Genomic DNA, 24,532 nt, shown 5'->3' with positions numbered 1-24,532 from the left:
TGTCGCACAAATTTCGAGTCATAGCGCCCATCGATCGTCTCCCATACAACTTTTCCCCCGAGCATCGGCCCTTGCATCACCGCACACACGCAAACCGCACCGCAGAGAAGAAGCATCGCAACGCATCCTCACGCAGTCGCATACATCCTACGATGCCCTCCGTCTCCTCCGGCCATGCGCTGGACCTGGAAAAGTTCCTCAAATCGCTCAAGGGCCAGCCATTGGAAGCTTCCATCAACAGCTTGATATCGTACGTGTTTGTGATTCATCAGGATTTCGCAGTGCGGGGCACGATAAGATTGTCGCAACGGCGGCACGGCTGGCCTCCCTCTATTGGCCGTGATGCGACAAGAGGCACAAGAGGGTGGGCGACGCAGCATGCATAGAGCATAATGTACTGACCAGCGCTCCTCCACGTACAGCCTCCTCAAGCGAAGACAGATCAAGGGATCCGAGCCCTGCGCCGTCGCCACTGCCCACATCCTCCTCCAGGTCGTCGCCCGCTCAAAATGGCACGACGTCGACAGCCTCCTAGCCAACGTCTCCCGGACCGGCCGTAAGCTGGTTGGCGCCCAGCCCAACGAGCTCGTCATTGGCAACATTGTGCGCCGCGTCCTGGGCCTGATCCGCGACGAGGCGTCCGAGGACCGAGGCGACACCGCCGACGAGTCTGCCAGCGATGCGCCGACCCCGACGGACATTGTGCCGCCAGCATCCAGCCAGCAGTGGACGACAAGACGCCTCGACTCGGCCAGCAGCGCAGCCCCGGCCGCACGCCCGCCCATCGTCTCCTCCTACAGCTCCATCAACCCGCCCAAATCGCTGTTCCACCTCCTGTCGACCTCTCCGCCCGCCGACGGAGACGTGTCGCCCTTTCGAAACTCGGGAGCCTCGACGCCGACGTGGAGGGGCAACTCGAGCCAGATCCACGCGCTGCGCTCCGAAGTCATTGACGGCATCGAGGAGATCAAGGACGAGATCAGCCAGGTGGACGACCAGATTGCCGCCTCGGCAGAGGTGCAGATTCACCCCGGCGACTTGGTGCTCGTCCACCAGCCCTCGACGACGGTGGAACGGTTCATCCTCCGCGCGGCTCAGAAGCGCAAGTTTACGGTCCTCATCGCCGTGGCCCCCCCGAGAAGACACTCTGCCGAAAGCCAGCATGCGACGTTTAGGAAGAAGCTGTCGGCCGCCGGCATCACAGTGGTCAACGTCATGAACGGCGGGCTGATGGCCTACATGTCGCGCGTCAACAAGGTCATCATCGGGGCGAGAGCGATTGTGGCCACCGGAGGGGTCGTCGCCGACGCCGGCGCGGCAGCCATTACCCGGGCCGCCAAGGAGCAGGGCACCGCCGTGGTGGTGCTCAGCGGCGTGTACAAGCTGAGCCCGGAGAGCCCCTTTGACGAGAGCTCGCTGATTGAATGGGGCGACTCGTCGACCTTTGTGAGCTTTGCTGATGGGCCGCTGGTGTGCGGCGCCGAGATTCGAACTGCGCTCACCGAGCTCATCCAGCCGGAGCTCGTCGACACTTACATCACCAATCTGTATGTTTTGTCTCCATCTCCTGTCTAGGATGGAGGGAACCGGGTTACTAACTGCTGCAGGGGCACACATTCGCGCGACCACCTGTCCAGCTTGATCTCAGACCACTACAAGCGAGAGGATGCCGACTTTCACATCTGGGAGGAGGCCGAGCCGTGATGATGATCTAACGAAGTACGACTACAACAAGAGAGTAAAAGGGAAAATAGCCAATAGCCCGCATCCAGTGACTAAGCAAATGGATAGTTTGAAGGAAGACATCAAGAATAGACTATTTCTGGCATATGCATGAATGATACACATGTAGACGAGCGGCAAAAGGCTTCGTCACCACATGAAGTGCTCCAAGCCGTCGCGTTGACTGAATGACAACGATTTGCAAGCAAGAACCGTGTCCGTTGGGAAATGATGCTTTATCAGTTCTGAATGAATATCAGGTGAAGACTCTTTAAACTCATCAAGTGAACAGTTCGACCATTGCCAGAACTCATCGAGTCACCGGTCCATCCAAACGTCACCCCTCTAAGCGAGCCGCGTCAGCAAACAGAGGCAGCCAAATCCTTCCCTCGCCATCATTGGCCAACACCGGACAATTCGCCGTTCTTTCCCGCATCCAAAGGATTCAGCCGCCCCTCCTGATCAAGCTCTCCCAACTATTTCCAACACACCAAGTACTCCAACAGGCAGCGCACCGGCAAACGTCACCGGGGCTGCGCGGCCTATTTCGCCCACGGAACAGCCTGCAGCACTAGCACCAGGGACCGGTTGTTTGTCCTGCCTTGGTAGTTGGGACAAGCGACTTGACAAGTTGAGTGACTTCCGACGTGCATCGGCTTCTTGTTCCGCTGGCTGCCTGAGGAGGTGTGCGTATGTTCAGGCAGCTTACAAGTACGGCTGAAGCTGCTCGCTTCTCTTTTCAACTTTTGCCACAGTCTTTCGTCTCTTGACAACTCACAAGCCAAGAGGGTCAAGTACCCGCCCGGTGTTTACTGCCTTGAGAGTCACACCTTATGCCGGCGTACATAAAGGCAGCCCACTATCGCCAGATCGACCTTACGGATTCATCACCGTCTGCCCACACGCATTGGTATCTTTCAACTTTCAAAGAACAAACCCTCTTCTCATTTTAAAACGCAAACACCAAGAACAAGCATCGCCGTCACAATGTCATCCACCAACAACGGCGACGACGCCAACCGCCCTCGCGGCAACCATCTCCGCGTCCAAGGAGACGACGCTCCTCCTCCCCCCTACACAGAAACGGACCTCTTCAGCAACTCGGGCAGCTCTCGCTCCCCTCACCTCACCCCAGCAGCAACCGCAACGGCCCCCTCCCACAGCTTCATCGACGATGCCGCCTCGTCCACCGCCGACGAAACCATCTACACGCCTCCCCTCACTCCCCGCATGTCGCCGAGCAGCTCTGCACAGCCTGCTGCCTCGCTGTACTTTGAGCTGAGGCCGTCGACTCTGAGCGAGTCGGCTCGGGGGGACGTCATTGTTCATACGATTGATGCGAATGATGCTTCGAGGCCAGAAGATTTCCCGTATGTGGCTTCATGGGCGGATCGCGACGTCACTGCGCTCGACTGGTCGACTTTCATCAACTTCCTCATTCCAGAGCACATCACACGGCAGAACGAAGCCGTCATGCACAGAAAACTGCTTGACGAGATCCAATCAGAGGCAGTCAAGGCCACCACCACCGGCACAGTCCAAGCCGAGGCCCAGCTCGACCAGATCGCCGACGCAAACGCCTCTTCTCCTCATGCATCTGCCCAGCGGAGACGAGACGCGGAAGCCACCGTTCAGCAGTGGAACGAAGGCTTCTTCGGCCCTCGAGGCATCCAAATCGCGCTCGAGCCCCCGAGACCCTCCTCGGCGCAGATGCCCGGCGGCTGGGAGGCAGACTTTGATCAGACGACGTCCACGGCTGAGCCTGGTCCGTCGACGCGGTCCCAGCAGAGGGGCGGTCGTTTTACGCCAGGGGGATGTAGTTCGTGGGGGAACTGGCAGATTGACAGCAACGGTGTTCGCTACGGCAATGGCTTCGTGGCGGATCAGAACGGTCTGCGCATTGGTAATTTGGTCATGGACCATCACGGCATTCGGTATGAGAGCGGCGCAACAGCACAGGGTCAACAGAGTCCTGGCGACGCTTCCGCAGATGCAGATCGGGACCTTCGCGGACGGACTCACTATCACTATGGCAATGAAAAAGAAGGCCACAGACGCTCCTCTTCCGTCTCGTCCACGTCCTCTTCTTCCTCTTCGTCATCCGAATCATCTATTGGTTCGCTCCCTAGCTATGACGATGTTCCCCTCAGTTCCGTGCAGCTATACATCAACCGTCTTCAAGACTGGACCAAAAACCCAGACCAACTGCGCACCAAGGCCGACGTCAAGCAGCTCAAGACGGAGCTCAAGAGCATCCCCAAATCGCAGGACAATTCCATCGAAATGGACAAGAAGGCTCTCAGGGCACAGATCAAAACATTAACAGCTGCATGGCGACAAATCAAGAAACAGCAAAGAAAGGAACGCAGAGCCCGCAACAGGGAACGCCGCGCCAAGAGGCGAGCGGAGCGGAACGAAAGGAGGCAGCTCAAGAGGGAGATGAAGAAGGCCAGGAGAGATGCCAGGAGAGATGCCCGAAGAGGCGCCACGACGCCTGTTCCTCCTGTTCCTCCTGTTCCTCCTGGTGTTTTTCCCGTTCCGCCGCATCGTCCCGGACATGAGGCGCCTCATGTCCCGCCGGTGCCTCCCGGGCCTCCGCCGCCATTTACAGGCGGTTTCCCCTGGGGACGGCCGGATAGGAGAGGCAGAGGGGGACGCCATCATCATCATGAGCACCATCATCATCACGGTCCTCCCCGGGATATGGGCTGGGGATTTCGGCCTCCCCATCCTCCCCATCCTCCGCATCCTCCGCATCCTTCCCATCATCCCCATCATCCTCATCATCCCCATCATCCCCCTCCTCCCCATCCTCCCCATCCTCCCCATCCTACCCACGGCAGAGGTTCCCCTGGCGACCACGGTCTGCTCGGGGGAATGTTTGGTGCCGGTGGCCCGCTTGGTCCAGGGGGCCCGCTCGGTCCAGGGGGCCCATTCGGACCCGGAGGGCCGTTTGGCCCGGCGGGACCTTTCGGCGAGAAGGGACCCTTTGGCGGGAGGGGTCCGTTTGGTGAAAGGGGCATCTTTGGCGGTGGCGGTCCGTTTGGCTCCAACAGCTTCTTCGGATCCAGTCAACAAGAGCAACAATCCCAGCAGCAGCAGCAACCACCACCACCACAACAACAAGGCGTTGATTCCTCCGCCGGCTCCGTCCCCGGCTCCTGGCCCGACGAAAAGAAGAACCCAGCAACATGCCCTTCCTCCTCTCAAGACGACGGCCAAGGAGTGCCCCCTCCGGGTCCCGTGGCATCAGCCAAGTACCGCGCCATGGAGGGCATCGAGACGGCCATCGAGAACCAGATCGCGGCGCTGCAGACGGCCGAGCCGGGATGGCAGAGGGAGGGGCTGGAGACGGCCATTGAGGAGCTGAAGAAGAAGTTGGAGGCGATGAGGGTGGAGGCTGATGAGGAGTATGTGAGGGAGTTGGGGGGGAGGTAGATGATGCGGTTGATGTCCGAAGAGAGGGAAATGTATTGTAGCGTTGGACGTTTGAGATACCAGAATTGCGTTATTGGGTGTAGGCACCATGAAATAAAATCGTTGATAGGATATTCGTCTCTTAATCTACTTCTCAACACGGCTTGATTCGTAGGCTACGCTTTTATCTATTTACCCCTTTTATTCCCTCCATGCCGATATCACAATGCCATGGGAATTCAAAGAAACCCATCCATTCCCTCCGTGTAGGAGCAAGCAGAAGAAAAAAATCACCCATCTTCTCAAACCATATATACAGAAGCCCAACAAAAAAAAAAACCCCCCAAACCTGCTTTCATTTTCTCATTCCCCCATCTACTGCTTCCTCTCATCCTTCTCCACCAAATCCCCAACCCCCAACCCCCTCCCCACCGCAACCCGAACCTTTTTCTCCTTGTCCTTGTCCTTGCCATCCGCCTCCGGATCCCTGCCCACCTCGCCCACCGCATCGCCCTCGTCCACGCCGTCGCTCTTCAGCGCCGCATCATCCCCCCCATTCGTCGTCGTCGTCTTCTTCTTCTTCTTCTTGCCCTCTCCGTCCTTATCCTCGTCTTCCTCATCTTCCTCGTCGGCATACCGCTTCGCCAGCTCCGCCACGTCGTCCAGGTCCAGGCGCATGCTGTACGCGTCCTCCCCGTCGGCGTAGTACTTGCTCTCCGTCTTCTCGTTGCGGAAGCGCAGCGTGTCTTCGTAGAGGTGGCGCGCGGCGACGTTGGACACGCGGACGTGCAGGGAGACGTATTTTGCCTGGAACGTCTCCACCATGGCGAGTTCTATCCACCAGCATCGTCGTTTTAGAATTAGCCGATCCCCTCTCTTCTTTCACTCAGACAAGAATATCCATTCCCCCCCAGTGAAAAGGAAAAGAAGGGTGTATAAGGGGGGGGGAAACTCACGGCTCTGCCTCATCAACTTCTCCGCAATCCCCAGCCTCCTATGCGTCCTCATGACGCTCAAGCTCGTAATGTGCCCGTGCTGCACCCCGTCCGTCGGCTCCTCCTCCATCTTGGCCAGCACGTAGCCCACAATCTTGGGGTAGTCGTAGGGTCCCCTGCGCGGGCGCGACACGTCCACCGCCACGAAGCTCAGCTGCGGCCAGGAGAGCGCGTGGTACAGGTAGTACTTTAGGAAGTAGTTCTCGGGCAGGTTCTCCAGGTTGGCGTGCTGGATGAGGGGGAGGTCGGCCGTGGTGAGGAGGCGGATGTCCATTTTGGCTGTGCTGTGCTTAAGCTGTTCGATTTTTTTGTATAAACTAGGTCGGCTGGAAAGGAGAAAAGGCGAGGCGACGGGTCTGGGCAAAAGGGGAGTCTGGAGGAGGGAATGATTTCGTCTCGAGCCCGGCTTGAGTTGGTGGTGCGAGGTTGAGGCTGATGCAAGTGGCAGAATTGCTCAAGTCAATTGCAAGTGTTCAACCCCACCAAAGCCTTGTCCGCTACCGGTCCCGCTTTTGCTGGGAGCTCCGAATTACTACTGCGATACTACGTACAAGCAGGCATCGTTATCACTCAGCAGCAATATGGTGTCAAAGGGGTTGGGGGAAAAAAAGACAAGTTGCTATCCTTCTGTAGATGTAGAAATCAAAACAAAGGACCCCGGATACGTCCCAAAAGCATCAACCCCCACGCCCTCTGATATGCATCTAATAGTTCTCTGACATCTCGTCTTCTAGTTCTGGTCTACAGTCTTCTTCTCGCGGATCGGCAAGTCCTTGGTCACCTCGGCAGAAGACGTCGCCATGCCTCCAGCGGCAGACGCCTCGTCCTGGGCCTTGCCGTCCACTGGAGCCGCTTCCGCCTTGGCAGCCTCGGCATTCTTAGCAGCTTCGGCAGCCTTGGCCGCCTTCTTGGCCTTCTTCTTCTCCTTGTCCTCCTGCTTCTTCTTCTTAGCGGCCTCCTCGGCAGCGCGGGTCTCGGCTGAGCCGCCAAACTTGTTCTTCCACTCCTCAATCTTCTTGTCGTCTATCCTGGTGAACAGGTAGGCGGCCTTGCCAATCTTGTGGCCGGGCTTGATGGAAGTGGGCTCCCAGACGTCGGGGATGAATGCCAGCTCGCTGTTGAGCTGCTTGCAGATGGACTCGCTCGTCGAGGGCATGTACGGCGAGGCCACAGAGGCCAAAAGGTGGCAGAGGTTGAGAGCGAGACCAATGGTGGTGTGGGTCCGCTCGGGGTTCTCGGCCAGGTTGGCATTGTCCAGTCGGCCCTGCAGAAGGTTGTTGCCCTCCCTGCTAATCTCCATGATGGCCTTGACACCAGCGCGGATGTGGACCTTCTCCATGAGGTCGACGTATTCCTTCAGCAGGCCATTGACCGTCTCGACCCAGGCGGAAAAGTCAAAAGTCTCATCCTTGTAGGACGGGTTGAATTCGGGGACAACGCCGTCCAGCTTGGCATTGACAAACTTGATGATTCGGTTGACAAAGTTGCCAAAGTTGGCCAGCAGCTCGCTGTTGTTAGCCAGCTGGAACGCCTGCCACTCGAACTGGGTATCGCTAGTTTCCGGTCGGTTCGACAGGAGGTAGTACCGCCAGACGGACGGCGAAAGGCCAATCTCCTTGGCCTGGTTGCCAAAGACGCCGATGCCTCTTGACTTGGAGAACTTGCCGTTCTCGTAGTTCAGGTACTCGGTGGTGGAGAGGTGGTTAAGTAGCGTCCAGTTGTATCCAGTGCCAATCTCGGACCCGGGGAAGATGACTTGAAAAACGTCAGTATGCCTCAGTCCCTCAAAGGTATTCATGATACGTACCTGTGTGGAAGGGCACATTGTCCTTGCCCATGAACTGATAGAGGGTGACCTCGTCGGGATTCTTCCACCACTGCTCCCACTGATCGGTATAGTTGGCCGTGATGGAGGGATAGCCGATACAGGCATCAAACCACACATAGATGACCTTCTTCTCATACCCAGGCAGAGGAACCGGCACACCCCACTTGAGATCTCTCGTGATGCTGCGGGGCTCCAGGCCCTTTGTCAACCACGACTGGGTGATGGACACGCCGTTCTGAGGCCATCCGTACTTCTTGTGGGCGTCCTGGAACCACTTCTCGATCTCGGGCTGCAGCTTCTCGAGGCGGATGAAGACGTGCGTCGTGTCTCGGGGCACGGGGGTGGCGCCGTCGACCTTGCACCGCGGGTTGACGAGCTCAAACGGATCCAGCAGGCTGCCGCACTTGTCGCACTGGTCACCGCGGGCATCGTCGTAGTTGCACTTGGGGCACGTCCCCTCGACGAACCGGTCGGCCAGGAAGGAGTCGTGCTTCTCGCAGTAGGGCTGCTTCGTCGTCCGCTCCTCGAGGTAGTCGCGCTCGTGCAGCTTGAGGAAGATGTCCTGCACAATCTCCGTCTGCTTCTGCGTCGACGTGCGGCCAAAGTAGTCGAAGCCGATCTCGAACCAGTCGTAAATCTCCTTGTGCTTGACGTGGAACTCGTCGCACAGCTCCTGCGGCGTCTGGCCCGTCTCCAGGGCCTTGGTCTCCGTCGCCGTGCCGTACTCGTCCGTGCCGCAGATGTACAGCGTCGGCCGGTCGCGCAGCTTGCTGAAGCGCGAGTAGACGTCGGCGCTGAGCACGCTGCCGACGACGTTGCCCAGGTGAGGCACGTTGTTCACGTACGGCAGGGCGCTGGTGATGAGCACGTTCTTCTTGCCCTTGACGGGCAAGATGGGATTTTCAACCGCCATGGCTGCGATTTTGTGCGGACTGCGACTCGATGCTTGGCTGCGATGCTGCTGAGACTCCAAAACGCCAAAACCAGTATCAGTGTCTCTTTTATAGATCTTCAACAAACTGCACAAACAAGCGTCGCGCGAGTGTAAGTGACTAAGTCGACCGGGGTACAGAAATCAATGAAGGGCGCATGTGCAGAAGGAAAAGACATGACATGACAAGTCAAGATAAGAGGCAGAACAATTCGAGTCATCCCACTGCCCCGCTATCGCATTATGGCTTAATGGCGGGGTGTGTCACAAAATTCTGCCGCCGCTAGCCTGTGCCCGATTCGGGAGGTGGTCAAGCCTCGATGATTGATCATCCAGGGACGCCTGTGGCTTTATACTCATACAATTAATCCAACAGATTCGCATCGAGATCAACCTCGACATGTCACTTGATCCCCTGGAAGACGTCTTCAACCTTGAAGGCCGCTTCTACACCCAAGGCTACAACCAAGGCGTCGAAGATGGCGCCCGCGCCGGCCGGATAGAGGGCCGTTCCTTCGGCATGGAAAAGGGCTTCGAGAAGTTCCTCGAGAGCGGCCGCCTCGCCGGCAAGTCTCTGGTCTGGGCAAACAGACTCCCAAAAGCCAGCATCACGACACAGCAGACGGATTCTTCGTCTGCCTCTCTCGCGGAAAAGGGTGCACAAGAGACGTGTACGCTGCCGCCGCTGCCAAACAACCCACGGCTGGTGAAGAATGTCAAGTTGGCGTACGCTTTGGTTGAGCCAGATACACTTTCTACGGAAAACAGCGATGAGGCCGTGCAGGATTTCGACGATCGGGTCAAAAGGGCGCAGGGCAAGGTCAAGATTATCGAGAGGATGTTGAATTGAGATGAATTGGCCGCGAAGGACGTCTCATCAGCCAATGTATCATCAGGAGAGAGGAGGAGGATTCATGGTACTCGTGGTTCATTGAAAGCATAGAGGGATACTGCAATCGCGGAGTTATGGCATTTGACACGGGACAAGGAAACAGGAGTTTAGAGGAAATGTAATTCGGGAAATCTATCGTCTTTCTCCATCCATCTGTATTTACACACATCGACCCTGTCGACCCTGTCCACCTTATTTGAACGTTCTGCAGGGATATCTATTTCACCAAGCATTAGCACACCAAGTTCCATCTTGTAAAAGAACCGGAAAGTCAAAAGATACTCACCCAACTCCGTACGTCTGCTCCTCGTTGAGCTCATAAGCGTGCACATCCCACCCCCCAGCCTTCAAGTTCTGTCCGCTCGGCACCGGCGGCAGCCCATTCACAAAGACATCCTTTGCAACATCCTCCTTGGGCGCCTTCTCCAGGAACTTGGCCAGCCCCGTCGACTCGCCCTCCTGCTTCGCCGCCACGAGGGCCTTGTCGCCCGCCTCGCCAATCAGCTCGACCTTGGGCTGCGCGGCGCTGCCCATCGTCAGCAGCGACACGGCGTCGCCCTGCGTCACGACGCTGAGCTTCGGGTACGCCCGGCGGACGTCGCGCTTCCAGTAGGGGTTGTCGGCGATGTCGCCCGCGGGCAGCGTCACGGGGTCGTCGTACGTCTTGGGGTCCAGGGCGCCCGGCGTAGGGTTGCGGAAGTAGGGGTTCAGGGGGACGCCGTTGGAGCGGTTCGGGTCGAGGGAGAAGGCCTTGCGGATGGTCTCCCAGATGCCGGTGGACTGGAGCGTTTGTTTCTGCGCGGTTTGAGGTCAGCTTTTGTGTTGACGAAGGGTCGCAAAGGGACAAGAGCTGAGCGTAATTCGAAGCCAATTCGCTGGATGTGAGCCGGGTAAAGGAGGAGTCTTCCGAACCTTTGTGATGGAAACAACGCCGCCAGCGACCTTTGCTGCCGCCTGAGAAGCCATCTTGTGCGAGCGATGGGAGAGACTCAGTGCGATGATGTCGAGTGTCGTTTGAGAATTGGCTCGGCGTTGGTTGGTTGAATCTCTTGGTTCGAGTTGTTGGCGATCGTCTACCCGAGGCTTTGCCGAAGGCTCTCGTTCTGGGCAGGTACCCTGCAGTCAACAGGGCAATCGACAAATGAAGCCAATTGAATCCGATATCAATGAAAATTAAGGTGTCGGATTGCTTAAATGTGAATCTGTAAGATATTTCCGCATAATTGGAGAAAGTTGAATTCAAATGGCTGCGTGGCGGTCTCCTAGTAAACTCAAAAAGCTCACTCCCAAGCAGGAACACCAGGTGTAGTCTGATGTCAACGAAGTAGACGTTTCTCGATACTTCGCTCAAGCCTCCTCGGGGCTCCCTGGCTGACCTGCTCCAACATGACAGCGATTTGTCGTCCAACTATTGAACGTAGATCTGCCACCAAAGCCGCCAATGGCAGCATCACTCAGTCAGGTACCATAGAACGGCCCCAGCGTTAAGAGTACACGTCTTGAATACATCATGAAGGAACCATGGTCACACTTCCAAAGAGTCAAGATTGAACAACCAACTAGTTGACATGATAGAGCTCAGCACATGGACGAGCAATACATACGAGAACAAAGGGCCCTATACAGATTCCCAGTACCAGTACACAAAGAAGCACGCTTGCAATCCCTCACACCCGTCAACTCCCACGCCAACTTGTGAAAAGAGAACCAAATTAACTGCAAGACAGACGACAAGCCATTAGCGTACCACCTAGTTCTTTCCCTTCAACTCCTCGACCAGAGCCTTGACCCTGTCCGCCGTAGCAGCAGGGCCGCCAGGCTCGGCAACAAGGACCTTGCCCTCCTTGTTGATGACAAAGACTCCGCGCTGAGTTCCCTTGGGCTGCTTCTTCAGTCCAATGGCACCGATGAGGGTGGCCTGGGGATCGCACAGAAGGGGATAGGGCAGCTTCTGCTTCTCCTTGAAGGTGGTGTTGGCCTTGGGAGAATCGGTGCTCAGGCCGTAGATGGCAAGGCCGTCAGCAGTCAGAGGCTCATACGAGTCACGGAACAGGCACACTTGGGTAGTGCCTGATGAGGTGTCAAGTCAGCACACGCGTCGCGTCAAAATATCTTTCAAGTCAGAACGGCGCGTGGTCGAGCGCGTCCCATGGAAGAGGGTGGGTGTTGTGGTTGGCAGATTCGAAAAGAATCGGCGCAAAGAAGGCTCTGTAGAGAGAAGAACACAAACAACTTACATCCGGGAGTCGAGGCCTTGGGATAGGTAAAGAGGACAACACCGCTCTTGCTCTCATCGACAAGCTTCTTCAGAGTGGTTTTCTCGCCATCGTTGGTCTGCACCTCGCCGCCGAATCCTTCGAGGTCAATGACATCGCCAACGGCAATCTTGCCCGCGGCGGCCGGCTTCTTCTTGTCGTCCTTGGGCTCCTCCTTGGTCTCCTTCACCGTCTCCTTCTCCTCAGCGGACTCGGGCGCAGTATCGGTGGCCTCGTCGTCCTTGGGAGGCTTGTCGCCCTTGGCCTCGGGCTTCTTGACCTCGTCCTTGGCCTTTCCGGCAGCGGGCTTCTTCGCCTTGCTGGTGGTCGCCTTCTTCCTGCTGGGCGCGGGCGCGGGCGGCGCTACAGGGGCCTTGCGCTTGCGCAGCTCGACAGGCATGATACTGGTTCTGGCGGTGCTCTCTGGCCGCGAGTTCTCAGCGATGTTTCTTTTTGCTGCCGCGACTCTCCTGAAGGACCAGGCGAGAAAATGACACGTAGTGCAGGACAGCACAGCTGCGCAACGCGATTTGCAACAAGGAGGCGCTGCAGTAAGCTAAGGTAAGGTCGGGCGAAGGAGAAAAAAAAGCAAAAAGGTCTGGGCCAGGCGGTCGTCGTGACTTGGGAAATTCTGCCGTCGCATGGCTTGCGACTGCGGCCAGGCACAGCACACGCACCTGCCCCGTGAGCTGTGCCAATTGGCCCTGGCAGGCCTGCAGCACCAATCAGCCAATCAGGGGTTTAGACCGCCCTGTAGGAGCTTGTCGAAGCTTTGACCATCTCGGTTGCTTTAACGCGGAGCTCCATTTTACGGAATAGAGCCGTGGATCGGGGCTTGGCTGGCTGGCTGGCAAGCTGGGGTCTGGTGCCGGGGTCTGAGGCTTGATAGCACCTCGATTGACTTCCATCCACTGTAACTTCCAGCGCCTGATGGCGACCTGATGAAGCCGCCGTAGCGCCCTGATTTCCGCGCCCATCTGGCCAGCTGAAAGCCCTTCCTTCATCCAGCGACTCGTAGTGTTTCACAGTGGCCGTCTCTTTGACCGACAGTAAAATGCGTCTGCTACTCACGTCGTGTTACCTCTAGACTAAGAAAAGGAATGAAGATGCCATGGTGGTGGTTCTGGTGAGCACCTTGGTAGGCGCTGGGCGAACTATCTACAGGGGTGTTAGTACGAGGCAGCTTGATATCAAACCTGCGCCATCTCATGACTTGCATCTGCAGTTTTGGGCACTCAATCTCACTGATATATATATATGCTTATGAGACACATCAAGCACTTGCCTTGTACGGTTGTGAGGAGATGGGTCGGATCGTGCATTACGCAGCAAAGCTTCGACCATTGAATCACCAAATCACTGAATCACCGAACCACTGTTAGACAAGTCCAGACCAGCGCGGGCTTCGCGTTCAGACTCAGCAACTCCGATGCTGGTGCAGTTTCTTACTATCAACGAGGTACATCGCATGCTTTTTTGGCCCTCCCTCATCGAAAAATAGGTTGGCAGTATCTGGATGCAGCGTCGTTGTTGGCAGTATCTGGATGCAGAGCCGTTTCAAGGAAAGGATCGTTTCATCCTTTACATATCCTCCGGAAAACCACATCAGTTGGCAAATCTGTGTCTTCCCACCATCGTCAGACCATCAGCCGCATCAAAGGTAACCGCCCCGAGATGGTTTCAATTTCACCGTGTTCCAGAGCATAGGCTCGAACCTGCTATCCTCCAAGTACTTGGCAACGTGTGTTGCAAGATTGCTGATATATCGTCGCATCGATCATGCCGGATCAACTTTTTGGTCGCGCCTTGAAAATTGCGCGGAATAGGAGACATAAGAAAAGACAAAGTCCGAAAAGACCATCATCGTGGGTATCATAGCTGCCACGCCAACTTCCTCTCCGTTAGCAAGTCGCAAGGGAGAAGACATCTTCCGCCAACTTAGTTAGGGCACTGGGCCTGAACGTGGCCGCCCTGCTGGCACTTGTAGCAGATCTTCTCGCCGCCGGCAGACTCCTTGGGGCAATCACGGGAGTAGTGGCCAGACTCGCCACAGTTGTAGCACTTCATGCCATTAACACATTCGCCTGCGACTGGGTTAGAAATGTCTCACAATAGCACTCGGAGTGGGTGATGCATACGAGACATGTGGCCGTAACCACCGCATGAGTAGCAGGTCTTGCCGGCACCGCCGCCATAGCCGCTGTTGCCGTAAGAGTTGTTGCCAAAGCCGCCTCCAGACTTGGGGCAGCTGCGGGCAATGTGGCCCTTCTCGCCGCACTAAAGAACATAGTATTAGCCACAGCTCACATGTTTGCTCAGATCGGGTTGCGTACCTTGTAGCACTCGGTGGACTGGCCACCGGCAGCAGGACCTCCACCCTGCATGCAGTCGCGGGAGATGTGTCCGGGCTGGCCGCACTTGTAGCAGGACTTGTTGTCCTTGGTGGGCTCCGAGCAGTCACGGCCTGGGGAAGAGTCAGTGGTTGAAACGAAGAACAAGTCAATTTCCCAGAAACTTACTGATGTGTCCCTCGCCTATCGCCACTGTTAGCATCAATCAGTAACACTAGCAATTCGTGGAAGGTACGCACCGCCGCAGTTGTAGCTTAGGAAAAGGTTAGAATGTCTGTTGAATTCTCATATCGAAATGATGATCACATACCACTTAGCAGGGCCTTTGCTGGGGCAGTCACGGGCCTAGACATGGTAAGGTGAGTGTCTTCCTCGAGGCTTTCCATATGAGATTTTGCCGTACCTGGTGGCCGGTGGAACCGCCTAGGGACTCGTTAGCAATTGACTTTCATTGATCAAGTCGATGGCGATATAAAACGGAAGAGAAACGAGACTGAGATGAAACAGACGGAATAAACTGAGATGTGACTAGACAAAAGCTAGAATCCCAAAGACTTGAGAATTGAAGGAATGTCATGCGTGGTCTCGGGACCTGATGGGCGTGGTGCAGTGAGTTTGGAGGGGCTGCCTTGAACTTCTCCCAAAAAGAGAAGCCCAAAATGCAGGGCACCTGGCGAAGGCCAAAAAAAAAAAAAACGCGGGGCATTTCAAGTGAGGTAGTGCAGAGTGGCAATTGTTGAAACACGGGAAAAAAAAAAACAGAGACTCACAAGAGTAACACGCTCCTCGGGGCTGGTATTCCATGGTTGATTCAGGGATTGGAGAGAAGTGAAGTAAGCTGCGAGTACGAGGTGATAAAAGTCAGCGACTTTGCAAGCTCTGCGTGATGAGTCCAGAAAATATAGGCCATCTGCCGGGTCTGAGGCAGAGGGGCAACTCGCGACCCATTGGCAGCGCTATCTCAGCATCGCCAACCAGAACCGGGCATGCGTGAGCCCGGATCGAAGGCAATCATCCAGGGAAAGCAGCAATGGGCATAGCAGAGCGTCACTCACCGGGAAGGAGAGTCGTCAGGATTGAAGCGGCGAAGAGGCTGTGGGACGAAGGTGTTGATACCACAAATCGATAATTGGAAAAAAAGACGTGAGGACGAAAAAGGGAAAAGTTTTTGACGATAACCGCTACTGGGGCCCTCAGCCTAGGCAGGTCTAGCGCGGTGCTGGGCGGTGGCCCGCTAGAGTGTAGGCGAGTGTGGGAGGCCCTTGCCGGTTGTGTGCGGATTAACGTTGGGCCGCCTCAGCTGTTCGCGAAGTGCCGAAGTTCGTGGGCAGGCAGATAGGTATGTGGCTTTGATTTCAGTAAGCTTGAAGATGAAGAGGCAGAGTCTGAATTTATTGCATGTACATAGTGGTATTCTTTATGTGAGCAAGTGCAGTGACAGAGCCTGATGTAGTGCCCGAGAGATGGGCACAAGCTTCTTCAAGGCAGACCCAACGGGCGAGCGTTAGCTGCACATCATGTTCAGGTACTTGCAGACTCCAGGCCAAAGCACATGGGACCAATTCTCATTGCACAGAACATTTGAAGTCTACAGTACCGGGACACGGAAGCTAAGCAGGTGCCTCAATTGGTAACTGAGGGTAAGGTAATTGGAATGGTTTCGCCTTTCAACATTGGCAACTCGACATCCACGGAAGAGAAAGTCATTGTATCTACAACCTGCCGACTGCATAAGGTACCCAGACAACGGAGCTTCCATTAAGCTCAAGCTCATCCTCCAGGCACAAGTGAATGCCTTTGGGCAAGGGAATTGTTGGTGCCTTAGATTTGGTCACGTGCCCTGGCGTTTATCCCGCTACTGTGGCGCGCGTCAACCGGCGGCAGCGATCGCGCTCTGTCTGTTAGCGCCAATCATCAAAACAACAGCAGCTGGCTTCGCTGCCTAGCAGAGTCAAACCCCTTATCAAAGGCCTTCGAGATGGACCACTGGGCGGAAAGAGGCCGCCCGATTGTGCGCGAAGCTCTCAATCATGCGTGGGAAGTGATTGACCGCGAGCTCCAAGATGGTACGTCATGACGCTACCGCGGCTTGGCCATGGCGGGCTAACAGGACCAAGAGCTTGCACGGAGGGCCGCGGATCATGCCGCGGATGAGGAGCTTCTCAAGAGCAAAATGGCGACCATTGAAGCCCTGGAGGAAGAGAACCGCAGACTGCGAGCTCAGCTAGCAGCCATGTCCTCCACCGCTCCCACGACCTCTCCAGCTGCCTCGATCGAGAATGGGGCGTCGGCAAGGAAAGATGTCCCCGCTTCAAGCATCGCGCCCACGCAGCCAGTTCCAGCCTCTTCCGCCACGAAGACGCCGCCTCCCACCTCCACTGGATCCGAAAATGCTGAGCTTATCAAAGCTAAACTGAGATTCAACGCACTCGCAGACAATTTCAAGACAGCAAAGGAGGCCCTCCGGAAAAGAAAGGACGAGCGTGATTTGTGGAAGGAACGGGCAAAGACGTTGGAAAGTCAAGTTCGGGCTTATGAGGAGAAGCATGGCATACGAGTTCTAGAGCCACAAGAGGATGACTGCCCCGAGGTATCACACGCGACACGCCCTCTTTCTGATATCCCGCCCCCGGGGCCTGAACCAACGCTACCTCCCCTTGTGCCGGAGACATCCAATCTCGCACACGTCGCCAGCGTAGAGGATCCCCTGTTGCAATCTACCCAAGACGACCCCGATGAGGCCGAGACCGAAGGGTTGCCTCTTCTGCCGACAGATGACCGAAATCAAGGCGCACCAGTCATCAAATCAGAACCATCTTCGGACGCCCCGGTTGTGGTTTCCGAAAGGAGATTGAAACGAAGACGGGTTGAAGAAGATGGACATCCGGTTGCAGCCCATTCGAGAATCAAGGCCGAGTCGACAAGCTCTAGTCCGATCACTGCCTCGGAGCATTATCACTTTAACATCCAGGAAAGCATCGATCTTGATGACATAGCGCAGAGGATAACAACGCCTCGGAAGCGCAAGGACCTGGAAGCTCTAGCAGCTGCACATGAAAGTGCGAGAACTGCCCTGAAGCTTGATTACACACGTCCAGGTACTTTACAGCAGCCAGCCGGGAGTGGTCTCCAACGTTCATCGGTGCTCACTCCGATAAGCGGCAACAAGAGGACGACCAGGTGGATCGCTGATGAGAAAAACGCTCCCCCGAAGGATACCTTAGCCCACGGCATAGCAACACTAGCTGAGGATGGCGCCTTCTATGGAAAGCAGAGGCTTGACAGAGCCTTGAAAGCTATGCATACGCCTACTTCAATGGCCAAAGGCCGCTTGGATGCGCTGCTGAACACTTCGACCCCTGACAGTGCGGCTACTATTTCACGAACTCCTCAAGCGCGCCATTCGGAGCGAACTTTGGGTGAACATACACCTCTGGATCTCCTGTTTCCTGAACCGCGAGAGCTGCCATTTGAGAAAATGATGCGACAGACCAAAAAGCGTCAACCTCTGTCCGCAGACATGGCGACACCTTCGAGGAAATCAGACAAAAGAGTTCCCGGTCGAGATCGCTCACCTCTCAAAGCCGCCACCGGCCTCCGCCACAAACCCCTGTCCGAACTTCGCCTTGATGATTTCAAGGTCAACCCCTCGTCGAATGAGGGACACGATTTTGCGTATTCGGAAGTTGTCAGAGATAAGGCTGAACGGGCAGGGCTGCGAGGCTGCACAGATCTGCACTGCTGTGGAAAGCATTTCCGGAAATTGGCGCAATCACAACGACCAGACCCACCACTGACAGCAGCGCAGCGGCAGGAAGAACAAAAGCTGCTGGAGGAGTACCTGGGGGACGATGCATGGCGCTTGGCGTCCATGGCGAGGGATGAAAGAGACGAGCTCTGGGTCAAAGCAAAGACTGAACAGCTGGCCAACAAATACGGCAGGCATAGACATCGCTTCTCGCGCATGCAGTCCCCGCCGGGATTCTGGAACGCAGATTTCCCAAATACACAGGAGCTGGCGGCTGACAAAGAGGAGGCTCTAAAACGAGAGAAGCGAGCAATTGAGGAGAGATATAGAGAAGCTATGCGCCCCGGCGGCATGTGGCTGTTTAGAGACGAGTAGAGCCGAAGAAGCACGGGCGCGACACTCAATGGAGCAAGCATTGGACTCTGGATTGGTCTTGACTTCGGGTGGCTTGTAGTTCTTTGTGGCGTTTACAATGAATTGGACCATGCCGTTGGGGTTGATTGATTTAGTTGATGAGGAACTCAGCCTTGTTTGCCTCTGAACTTGATATCTTTTATTTGGGGCTTCCGTTTTCTTACACTTTTGGGCTTCCGTTTAAGCATGCCGAGGTGGCTTGGACTTATTCATAAGGTTCGCGGCGACCATGGCGATGTGGCGATGAATGTTCCTTCGCAGTACATTGAACCAACTCTATTGTCCCTCGAACACTGAATTGATGCAAGCAACGGACTCATATGCCACTGCTTTACTTACTACTTCTTATCATTGACTACCAAGCTCTACTTCGCGTACGCAGGCCGCCATCGCAGCAGAATCCCCTCGCGCGTCTACCGGCCAATCCTCGGAAGATTCCCCTAGCCGGAGGGCACGGATGCTATAAAAATCCGGGCACCGCCGCCATCACAGCGGCTCTGACTGCATCTCAGCAGCGGCTTCCAAACATCGCCGTCCGCTTCTACAGCCCAGTTTTCCTCCTCACCACCAACCAGCTGCAGCCTCATTCTGTCCAGGGCGCTCGCGGTGGTCAGGCTCTGAGCTCTGAGCTTGACAGTCAAATCTCTTCTTGTATTAGATTTTTTTTGCTTCCCACTGCCGCTGGGAGAATCGTTGCCCTCGACTCGTCACGTTACGTTTTGTTGCGCCTCGACCCAACATCCGTGTCGCGCCGCTCCCAGAACGCTCGCAGCATTTGCTCTCTGGACACCGCTGCGCCCTCGCGCGCCGCTTCAGAGCGGCCTTCACCAGCTGTGAGACTGACATTGCGCTCCCCCGACTTCGGCAGTGCATGTAGATGCGGGAGTCCCAGCTCTGGACGATACCCGAAACAGTACGATACCCCAAGCCGGCAGGTTGAGTAACCGCCATCTGCCGGCTGGGCAGAGCATACAGACGGCAACTCGAGACTCTGGCGGCAGCATGGACATGAACGGCGGCAACATGGCGGGCGGTCCTCGACGGAGGCCGCCGCAATACATGACGGGGTATCAACAGCATCAGCATCAGAGCCATCACCAGCATCCGCACCAGTACCACAACCACCACCCGCAGCAATACCAGCACCAGCACATGAACAACATGTACTCCAACTTTGCGGCATACCCTCCCCAGGGCTACTACGGCATGCCGCCACCGCAATACCAGGCCGGAGTCCACCCCGGGTACATGCCATATCAGAACTACACCCGGTCCCCGCCACCGATGCAGCAGTTTGCCCCCATGACGGGAGTCGCCGTCTCGCCGAGCTACCATCGAGCGTCTCCCAACCCGACGGCGCCGTACCAGGCTCCGCTTGCCTACGGCCCCGGTGGACTGCCTCATACCCCGTCCTCAACACACTCGTCATTGCCGCTGCGCCCGCCCACGCCCATGACTCCTCAGACGCCTCGGAGCGAACAGTCAACCGGAGCTGTGCCCCCGCCTGCTATGCACTATCCTCCTCCTCCCATGCCTGTACCTATTCCTGCTCCTGAGATCGCTCCTGTTCTTGGTCCTGAGATCGCTCCTGTTCTTGCTCCGGAGATGACTCCTGTTCTTGCCTCCGCGGTTCCTCCTATCCCTGCTCTTGGGGCTGCTGATGTTACCCCTGTGGTTGCTACCGAAGATGTCACTCTGGTTGTCGAGTCAAGCGAGCCCTTTCGGCCACCGGTGAGTCTTCTCGAAGCGACCTTTGCTGGCAATTGAATGTTTGGCTAACCCCGGTGAAACAGCTGCCCTGGTTCTCACACCCTGATGTTCCGTTTCCGAAGAGAACTCCTCGATCAAAACGGCAGAACAAGCTCTTGGCTGCGGAGGAGGGCTCGGTTCTGCTACCTGTAGTAGCTGTTGAACAAGAATCCACCGAAGAGCCTGCGATTTCTGCCAAGCCTGAGGCTAGCACCCAAGCTCAACAGCAAGGCGGGAAGAAAGAAGCTGGTCCAACCTCTGAATCGTCAGATGTCTCCAAGACATCCGAAGAGAAAAAGACACCTGTCGCTCGCCCAGCTGCACCCGCCGTTCCCGTGGTACCAGTGCTGCCTAAGCACAGTCCCAAGCCATCCGCTTCCGTTGCTTCTGCGGCGGAGGACCAGCAAGGCATCAACGGAGACGCTGCCAAGTCCGACAACCAGGACTCTGCAGCTGCTACCACTGCCGAACTTCAGCCCAACGCCACGAACGATACTCCAAGCCCCGTCATTCGAGCCCCGCCTACCAGCTGGGCCAACCTCTTTGCCAAGTCGTCGGCCCGAGCTGCTGTGAATGGTTCGGCCGCTGGTGGCGATGCTGTCAATGGCCACTCGAAGGATGGCTTGAACAACTTTAACACCTCGGGGTTTACAAAATCAAACATTCACTCTCTTGCCCAAGCAATTCAGTCCTACCAAGTCGACAACATTGACAAAGTAGACTTTCTTGAGCCGCGTGGACTCATTAACACTGGTAATATGTGTTACATGAATTCCGTAAGTTACACTAAAACAGTCACCTCCCCCCCTGAAGAACCCGCTGCTAATTTGAGATTGTCAGGTTCTGCAAGTGCTCGTGTTTTGTGTGCCCTTCTATGACTTCCTCGATCAAGTCGGCAAGAAGGCTGCTCACAGTTTCAAGAGCGAGACTCCGTTGGTTGACGCTTTGATCATGTTTATGAGGGAGTTCAAAGTGCTCAAGTCCGCGCCGTCGGTTGAGCAGCTCAACCGAATCCTAAAGAACGAGGATCTCGAGCGTTACGGCGAGCCCTTCACCCCCGAGTTTGTCTACGATGCCATCCGGCATCTTCCCCGGTTTGCTAGCATGCGAGTAAGTAACAAGCTCATTGCGGACCTATGTTATGGCATGGCTAACCTTTTTGTCTCTGTAGCGTGGCCATCAACAGGATGCAGAGGAGTTCTTGGGCTTTCTGCTCCAGTCACTGGATGACGAGTGCACCCACGTCATGAGGGATCTGCCAATCGGGAACGAAGAGGTGCCTTCGTCTAACGCCTCGACTGGATCTGGTGTCGCCTCTGATGACTGGCTCGAGGTCGGTCGCAAGCAACGTGCCGCCGTCTCTCGCTTGTCAGGCCATAACACGTCAACCCCCATCACCAAGATCTTCGGCGGTCTTCTACGATCGGAATTTCGCGTGCCAGGGCTGAAGGACTCCATCACTACCGAACGCTACCAACCTCTCCAGCTAGATATTGGCTCCCCCGACATCAACAATGTCGTCGATGCCCTGCGTGGGCTGACTCGGCCTGAGCGTCTCCAAGGGGACTTTAACTCCCCGCGCGGAAAAGACGTCATGGCCACGAAGCAAGTGTTTATCGAATCGCTCCCCCCTGTGCTGATTCTTCATCTCAAACGATTCCAATTCGACGCCGAAGGTCGTGGCACCGTGAAGATCTGGAAGAAGATTGGGTATCCTCTGGAACTTGAAATCCCGCGCGAAGCTCTGTCCAGACAACGCCGTCAGAACCTGGACAATGCTTCAATGCCTCGGTACAGACTCATCAGCGTGGTCTATCACCACGGCAAGAATGCCAGTGGCGGCCACTACACAGTGGACGTGAGGCGACAAGATGGCCGCGAGTGGATTCGCCTGGACGACACCGTCATTCGGCGCATCCGGCCTGAAGACGTTGCTGAAAGTGGCAACGAGGAAGACGCCAAGGACGCACGGAAGGACGCAGCCTCGAATGTTTCCGGCAACCGTTTTGGAGCAATGAACGACGACGATACCGGCGATGAAGACGGCTGGAAGCAAGTCACAGCACCCACAAGCGGCGGCAAGAAATGGAGCAGCGTCGTCAACGGCGCTACGAACGGGGCTGCCAGGGACAAGCAAGTCAAGGACAGCATTAAGGACAACAAGGTTGCCTACATCCTGTTCTACCAGCGTATATAAGCAGGCCGCTGCATACCTCTTAACACCGTCACGATATCTAATGCGTTTTACGGCCGAGGGGCGGATTTGGAGTGGAAACTTTGTATTGTCAGAGGATCTGTACCGGATGTCATGATACGGAAATAACCCACCACTGTGCGCCTTATTCGACATTTGGGGCAAGGAAAAGTAATAGAGAGAACAAGTACAAAAGCAGGTGATGGGCAAGGTGGCAGGGGACTGGCTGGTGTCTTTACGGGTTCAGATCTGGCGTTGCGGCGTCTCGGCAGGATTTCTCTATGATTTTTGTCGAGACTACAAGAGGGTGGATCGGGACGGTCTGGAGGAGAATGCTTTGGTGTGAGCTGTCATTGACCGGAGCTTTTAATGGGGAGCTTTTGAGCCAGGGTAAAAAAAAGCATCTTTTTGGGGGAAGCGTATGTGTTTCCTGGTTCCAGGATTTGCATTACACTCTTGTACAAATAGTAGCCAGTTTGAGTACGATAATGATATCAAACGTGACGTGGTTGCATCACTTCTCTCTCTTGAGGAACACCGATTTTCAAGGCGATGAGCAAAGGGAGTCAAGGGTTTTAGAACATGTCTAAGCTTTTTTCTTCTCTTTTAATACAAGAGACCTGTGTAGGCCTCTGAGCAATTAACATTCCACTTCGCCGCCGCCACCGCTGCTGCTGCTGCTGCTTGATCCTGCCTGCTGCCCGGCCCGAGCCAAAATAACGTGCGTTTCATTCCATCGTTTTTGGGTGTATAGGTAGATTTTGGTTAAGTTAGTGCTTCTTGAGGACGGTCATGGAGTCAAGGGCGTCCTTCTCGGCGAGCTCGGCTTCGACCTGTGCCAGGATGGTTCGCAGGTAGGGGACGTCCTAGAGCGCAATGTCAATTTCAATCAATCCTCGTTGCCCACATATTCACCAAGCCGGAATTGTAGAAGAGAGAGAGAGAGATAGAGAGAGAGAGTGTGTGTGTGTAAAAGAGAGAGAGAGAGAGAGGAAGGAGAGAGAGCAGTTTACCTCCTCGGGCTTGGTCCACTGGTCCTTGGGGAGCAGCTTGTGGATGGTGCTGCACTGGACGGAGCGGCGGATGCGGTAGACGCGCTCGTAGGCCTCCTTGGGCGAGAGGCGCGAGAGGGCGATTTGGACGGCTTCGTTTTCCTCCTCGAGGAGGTCGTCGTATCTTTTTGGAGTTGAAGCGTTAGCGGACCCGTTGATATTTCTCATTGCGCCTTGACGTCCGAAACGAGTTTCCCAGCTCTTCATGTCTTGCTTGTCCCCACCACAATTCCTAGCTCTTTTGTTTTGATTTTCCTCCTTCGAATTCATTGATGGCATCCAGTCTCCCCCAAAATTGCAAAAAGCTCAAAAAGGTTCGGCATATCGTACCTCAGGCCGAGCTGGCGGTATCCGGCAGCGTTGGCGTACCAATTGGCGGCGGGCGTCAGCATCTTGGTCAGCCAAGGCCGCTTCAGGACGAAAGGAGCGAGGGAGACCATCGTGTCGGCTTGTCGAGGGAAAAAGGCGAACGGCCGTTTGTCTTGCTTGTCGATTGAAGGTGTGGTTTTCGGCTTGATGGAATATGCGCGAAATGGGATGATTCGGCGGGACCGCAAAAGTTGGGAGAGCTTTCGGAATGTCACGTGGTGAAACGGTCGGCTTTCTTGGTGGGGGAAGCGTTTGAAACGGTGGCGGTCATTTACGGTGTGGTGTGCTTTGCTTTCGTTCAGACCGGGACGGAGTAATATGCGGAGTGGCCCGGAAGACGCAGGCCGATGTGGGGATTTTGGAGGAACGTGCTGAGTGTGTAACCCGTGATCTTTATTCCGTCTCTAACCATCAGTTGCTGCACGGAAGATGCAGGACTGGCCGTTTGTTTGTCTACGCCATGCCGTACGGAGTACATCAGCATGTGATGCCGCAGTCGCAGCTGCAAGAACCGAGCGGCAACACGGGAAGGCCGGATATAGTAGTTGATCAGATGGATTTTTGCCTGGTGTTGCTATGTAAGAGTTACTTGCATAGACCAAGCAAAACGGACGT

The 24,532-nt window shown here is 55.7% G+C and overlaps 9 protein-coding genes across 9 annotated transcripts; 4 read left to right on the top strand and 5 right to left on the bottom strand.

The window, feature by feature from the left end:
• Positions 1–152: 152 nt before the first annotated feature.
• On the top strand, positions 153–1,704 carry CCMA1212_001135 (putative translation initiation factor eIF-2B subunit beta; the record flags this gene model as incomplete). Its single annotated transcript, XM_073698569.1, has 3 exons — positions 153–250; positions 423–1,547; positions 1,608–1,704. 3 exons carry the CDS (start codon positions 153–155, stop codon positions 1,702–1,704), a joined length of 1,320 nt encoding a protein of 439 aa, XP_073563840.1.
• A 1,005-nt stretch (positions 1,705–2,709) lies between these two features.
• CCMA1212_001134 (uncharacterized protein) lies at positions 2,710–5,160 on the top strand (the record flags this gene model as incomplete). The annotated part of the gene is made up of 1 exon (XM_073698568.1): positions 2,710–5,160. The coding sequence occupies one exon, from the start codon at positions 2,710–2,712 to the stop codon at positions 5,158–5,160; it is 2,451 nt and encodes an 816-aa protein (XP_073563841.1).
• Positions 5,161–5,514: 354 nt separating this feature from the next.
• CCMA1212_001133 (putative methionine-tRNA ligase) lies at positions 5,515–8,912 on the bottom strand (the record flags this gene model as incomplete). The annotated part of the gene is made up of 4 exons (XM_073698567.1): positions 7,942–8,912; positions 6,880–7,889; positions 6,096–6,429; positions 5,515–5,972 (listed from the first exon to the last, which is right to left on the bottom strand). The coding sequence occupies exons 1-4, from the start codon at positions 8,873–8,875 to the stop codon at positions 5,515–5,517; spliced, it is 2,736 nt and encodes a 911-aa protein (XP_073563842.1). The 5' UTR covers positions 8,876–8,912.
• Positions 8,913–9,293: 381 nt separating this feature from the next.
• On the top strand, positions 9,294–9,743 carry CCMA1212_001132 (uncharacterized protein; the record flags this gene model as incomplete). The annotated part of the gene is made up of 1 exon (XM_073698566.1): positions 9,294–9,743. One exon carries the CDS (start codon positions 9,294–9,296, stop codon positions 9,741–9,743), a length of 450 nt encoding a protein of 149 aa, XP_073563843.1.
• A 324-nt stretch (positions 9,744–10,067) lies between these two features.
• On the bottom strand, positions 10,068–10,751 carry CCMA1212_001131 (uncharacterized protein; the record flags this gene model as incomplete). Its single annotated transcript, XM_073698565.1, has 2 exons — positions 10,068–10,580; positions 10,698–10,751. The coding sequence occupies 2 exons, from the start codon at positions 10,749–10,751 to the stop codon at positions 10,068–10,070; spliced, it is 567 nt and encodes a 188-aa protein (XP_073563844.1).
• A 784-nt stretch (positions 10,752–11,535) lies between these two features.
• CCMA1212_001130 (Peroxiredoxin DOT5) lies at positions 11,536–12,440 on the bottom strand (the record flags this gene model as incomplete). Its single annotated transcript, XM_073698564.1, has 2 exons — positions 11,536–11,855; positions 12,023–12,440. 2 exons carry the CDS (start codon positions 12,438–12,440, stop codon positions 11,536–11,538), a joined length of 738 nt encoding a protein of 245 aa, XP_073563845.1.
• A 1,538-nt stretch (positions 12,441–13,978) lies between these two features.
• CCMA1212_001129 (Cellular nucleic acid-binding protein) lies at positions 13,979–15,195 on the bottom strand (the record flags this gene model as incomplete). Its single annotated transcript, XM_073698563.1, has 8 exons — positions 13,979–14,124; positions 14,179–14,317; positions 14,374–14,504; positions 14,560–14,574; positions 14,631–14,644; positions 14,702–14,736; positions 14,795–14,814; positions 15,162–15,195. The coding sequence occupies 8 exons, from the start codon at positions 15,193–15,195 to the stop codon at positions 13,979–13,981; spliced, it is 534 nt and encodes a 177-aa protein (XP_073563206.1).
• Positions 15,196–16,454: 1,259 nt separating this feature from the next.
• CCMA1212_001128 (putative ubiquitin carboxyl-terminal hydrolase 3) lies at positions 16,455–22,499 on the top strand (the record flags this gene model as incomplete). The annotated part of the gene is made up of 7 exons (XM_073698562.1): positions 16,455–16,457; positions 16,502–18,492; positions 18,936–19,426; positions 19,482–20,284; positions 20,347–21,078; positions 21,143–21,412; positions 21,474–22,499. 7 exons carry the CDS (start codon positions 16,455–16,457, stop codon positions 22,497–22,499), a joined length of 5,316 nt encoding a protein of 1,771 aa, XP_073563205.1.
• A 767-nt stretch (positions 22,500–23,266) lies between these two features.
• CCMA1212_001127 (uncharacterized protein) lies at positions 23,267–23,988 on the bottom strand (the record flags this gene model as incomplete). Its single annotated transcript, XM_073698561.1, has 3 exons — positions 23,267–23,362; positions 23,510–23,672; positions 23,879–23,988. The coding sequence occupies 3 exons, from the start codon at positions 23,986–23,988 to the stop codon at positions 23,267–23,269; spliced, it is 369 nt and encodes a 122-aa protein (XP_073563095.1).
• Positions 23,989–24,532: the final 544 nt, after the last annotated feature.

This window comes from Trichoderma ghanense (assembly GCF_004382785.1).
Source record: "Trichoderma ghanense strain CCMA-1212 chromosome Unknown scaffold_0, whole genome shotgun sequence".
Classification (NCBI taxonomy): Eukaryota; Fungi; Ascomycota; class Sordariomycetes; order Hypocreales; family Hypocreaceae; genus Trichoderma; species Trichoderma ghanense.
This window is presented reverse-complemented; position numbering and strand designations above follow the sequence as displayed.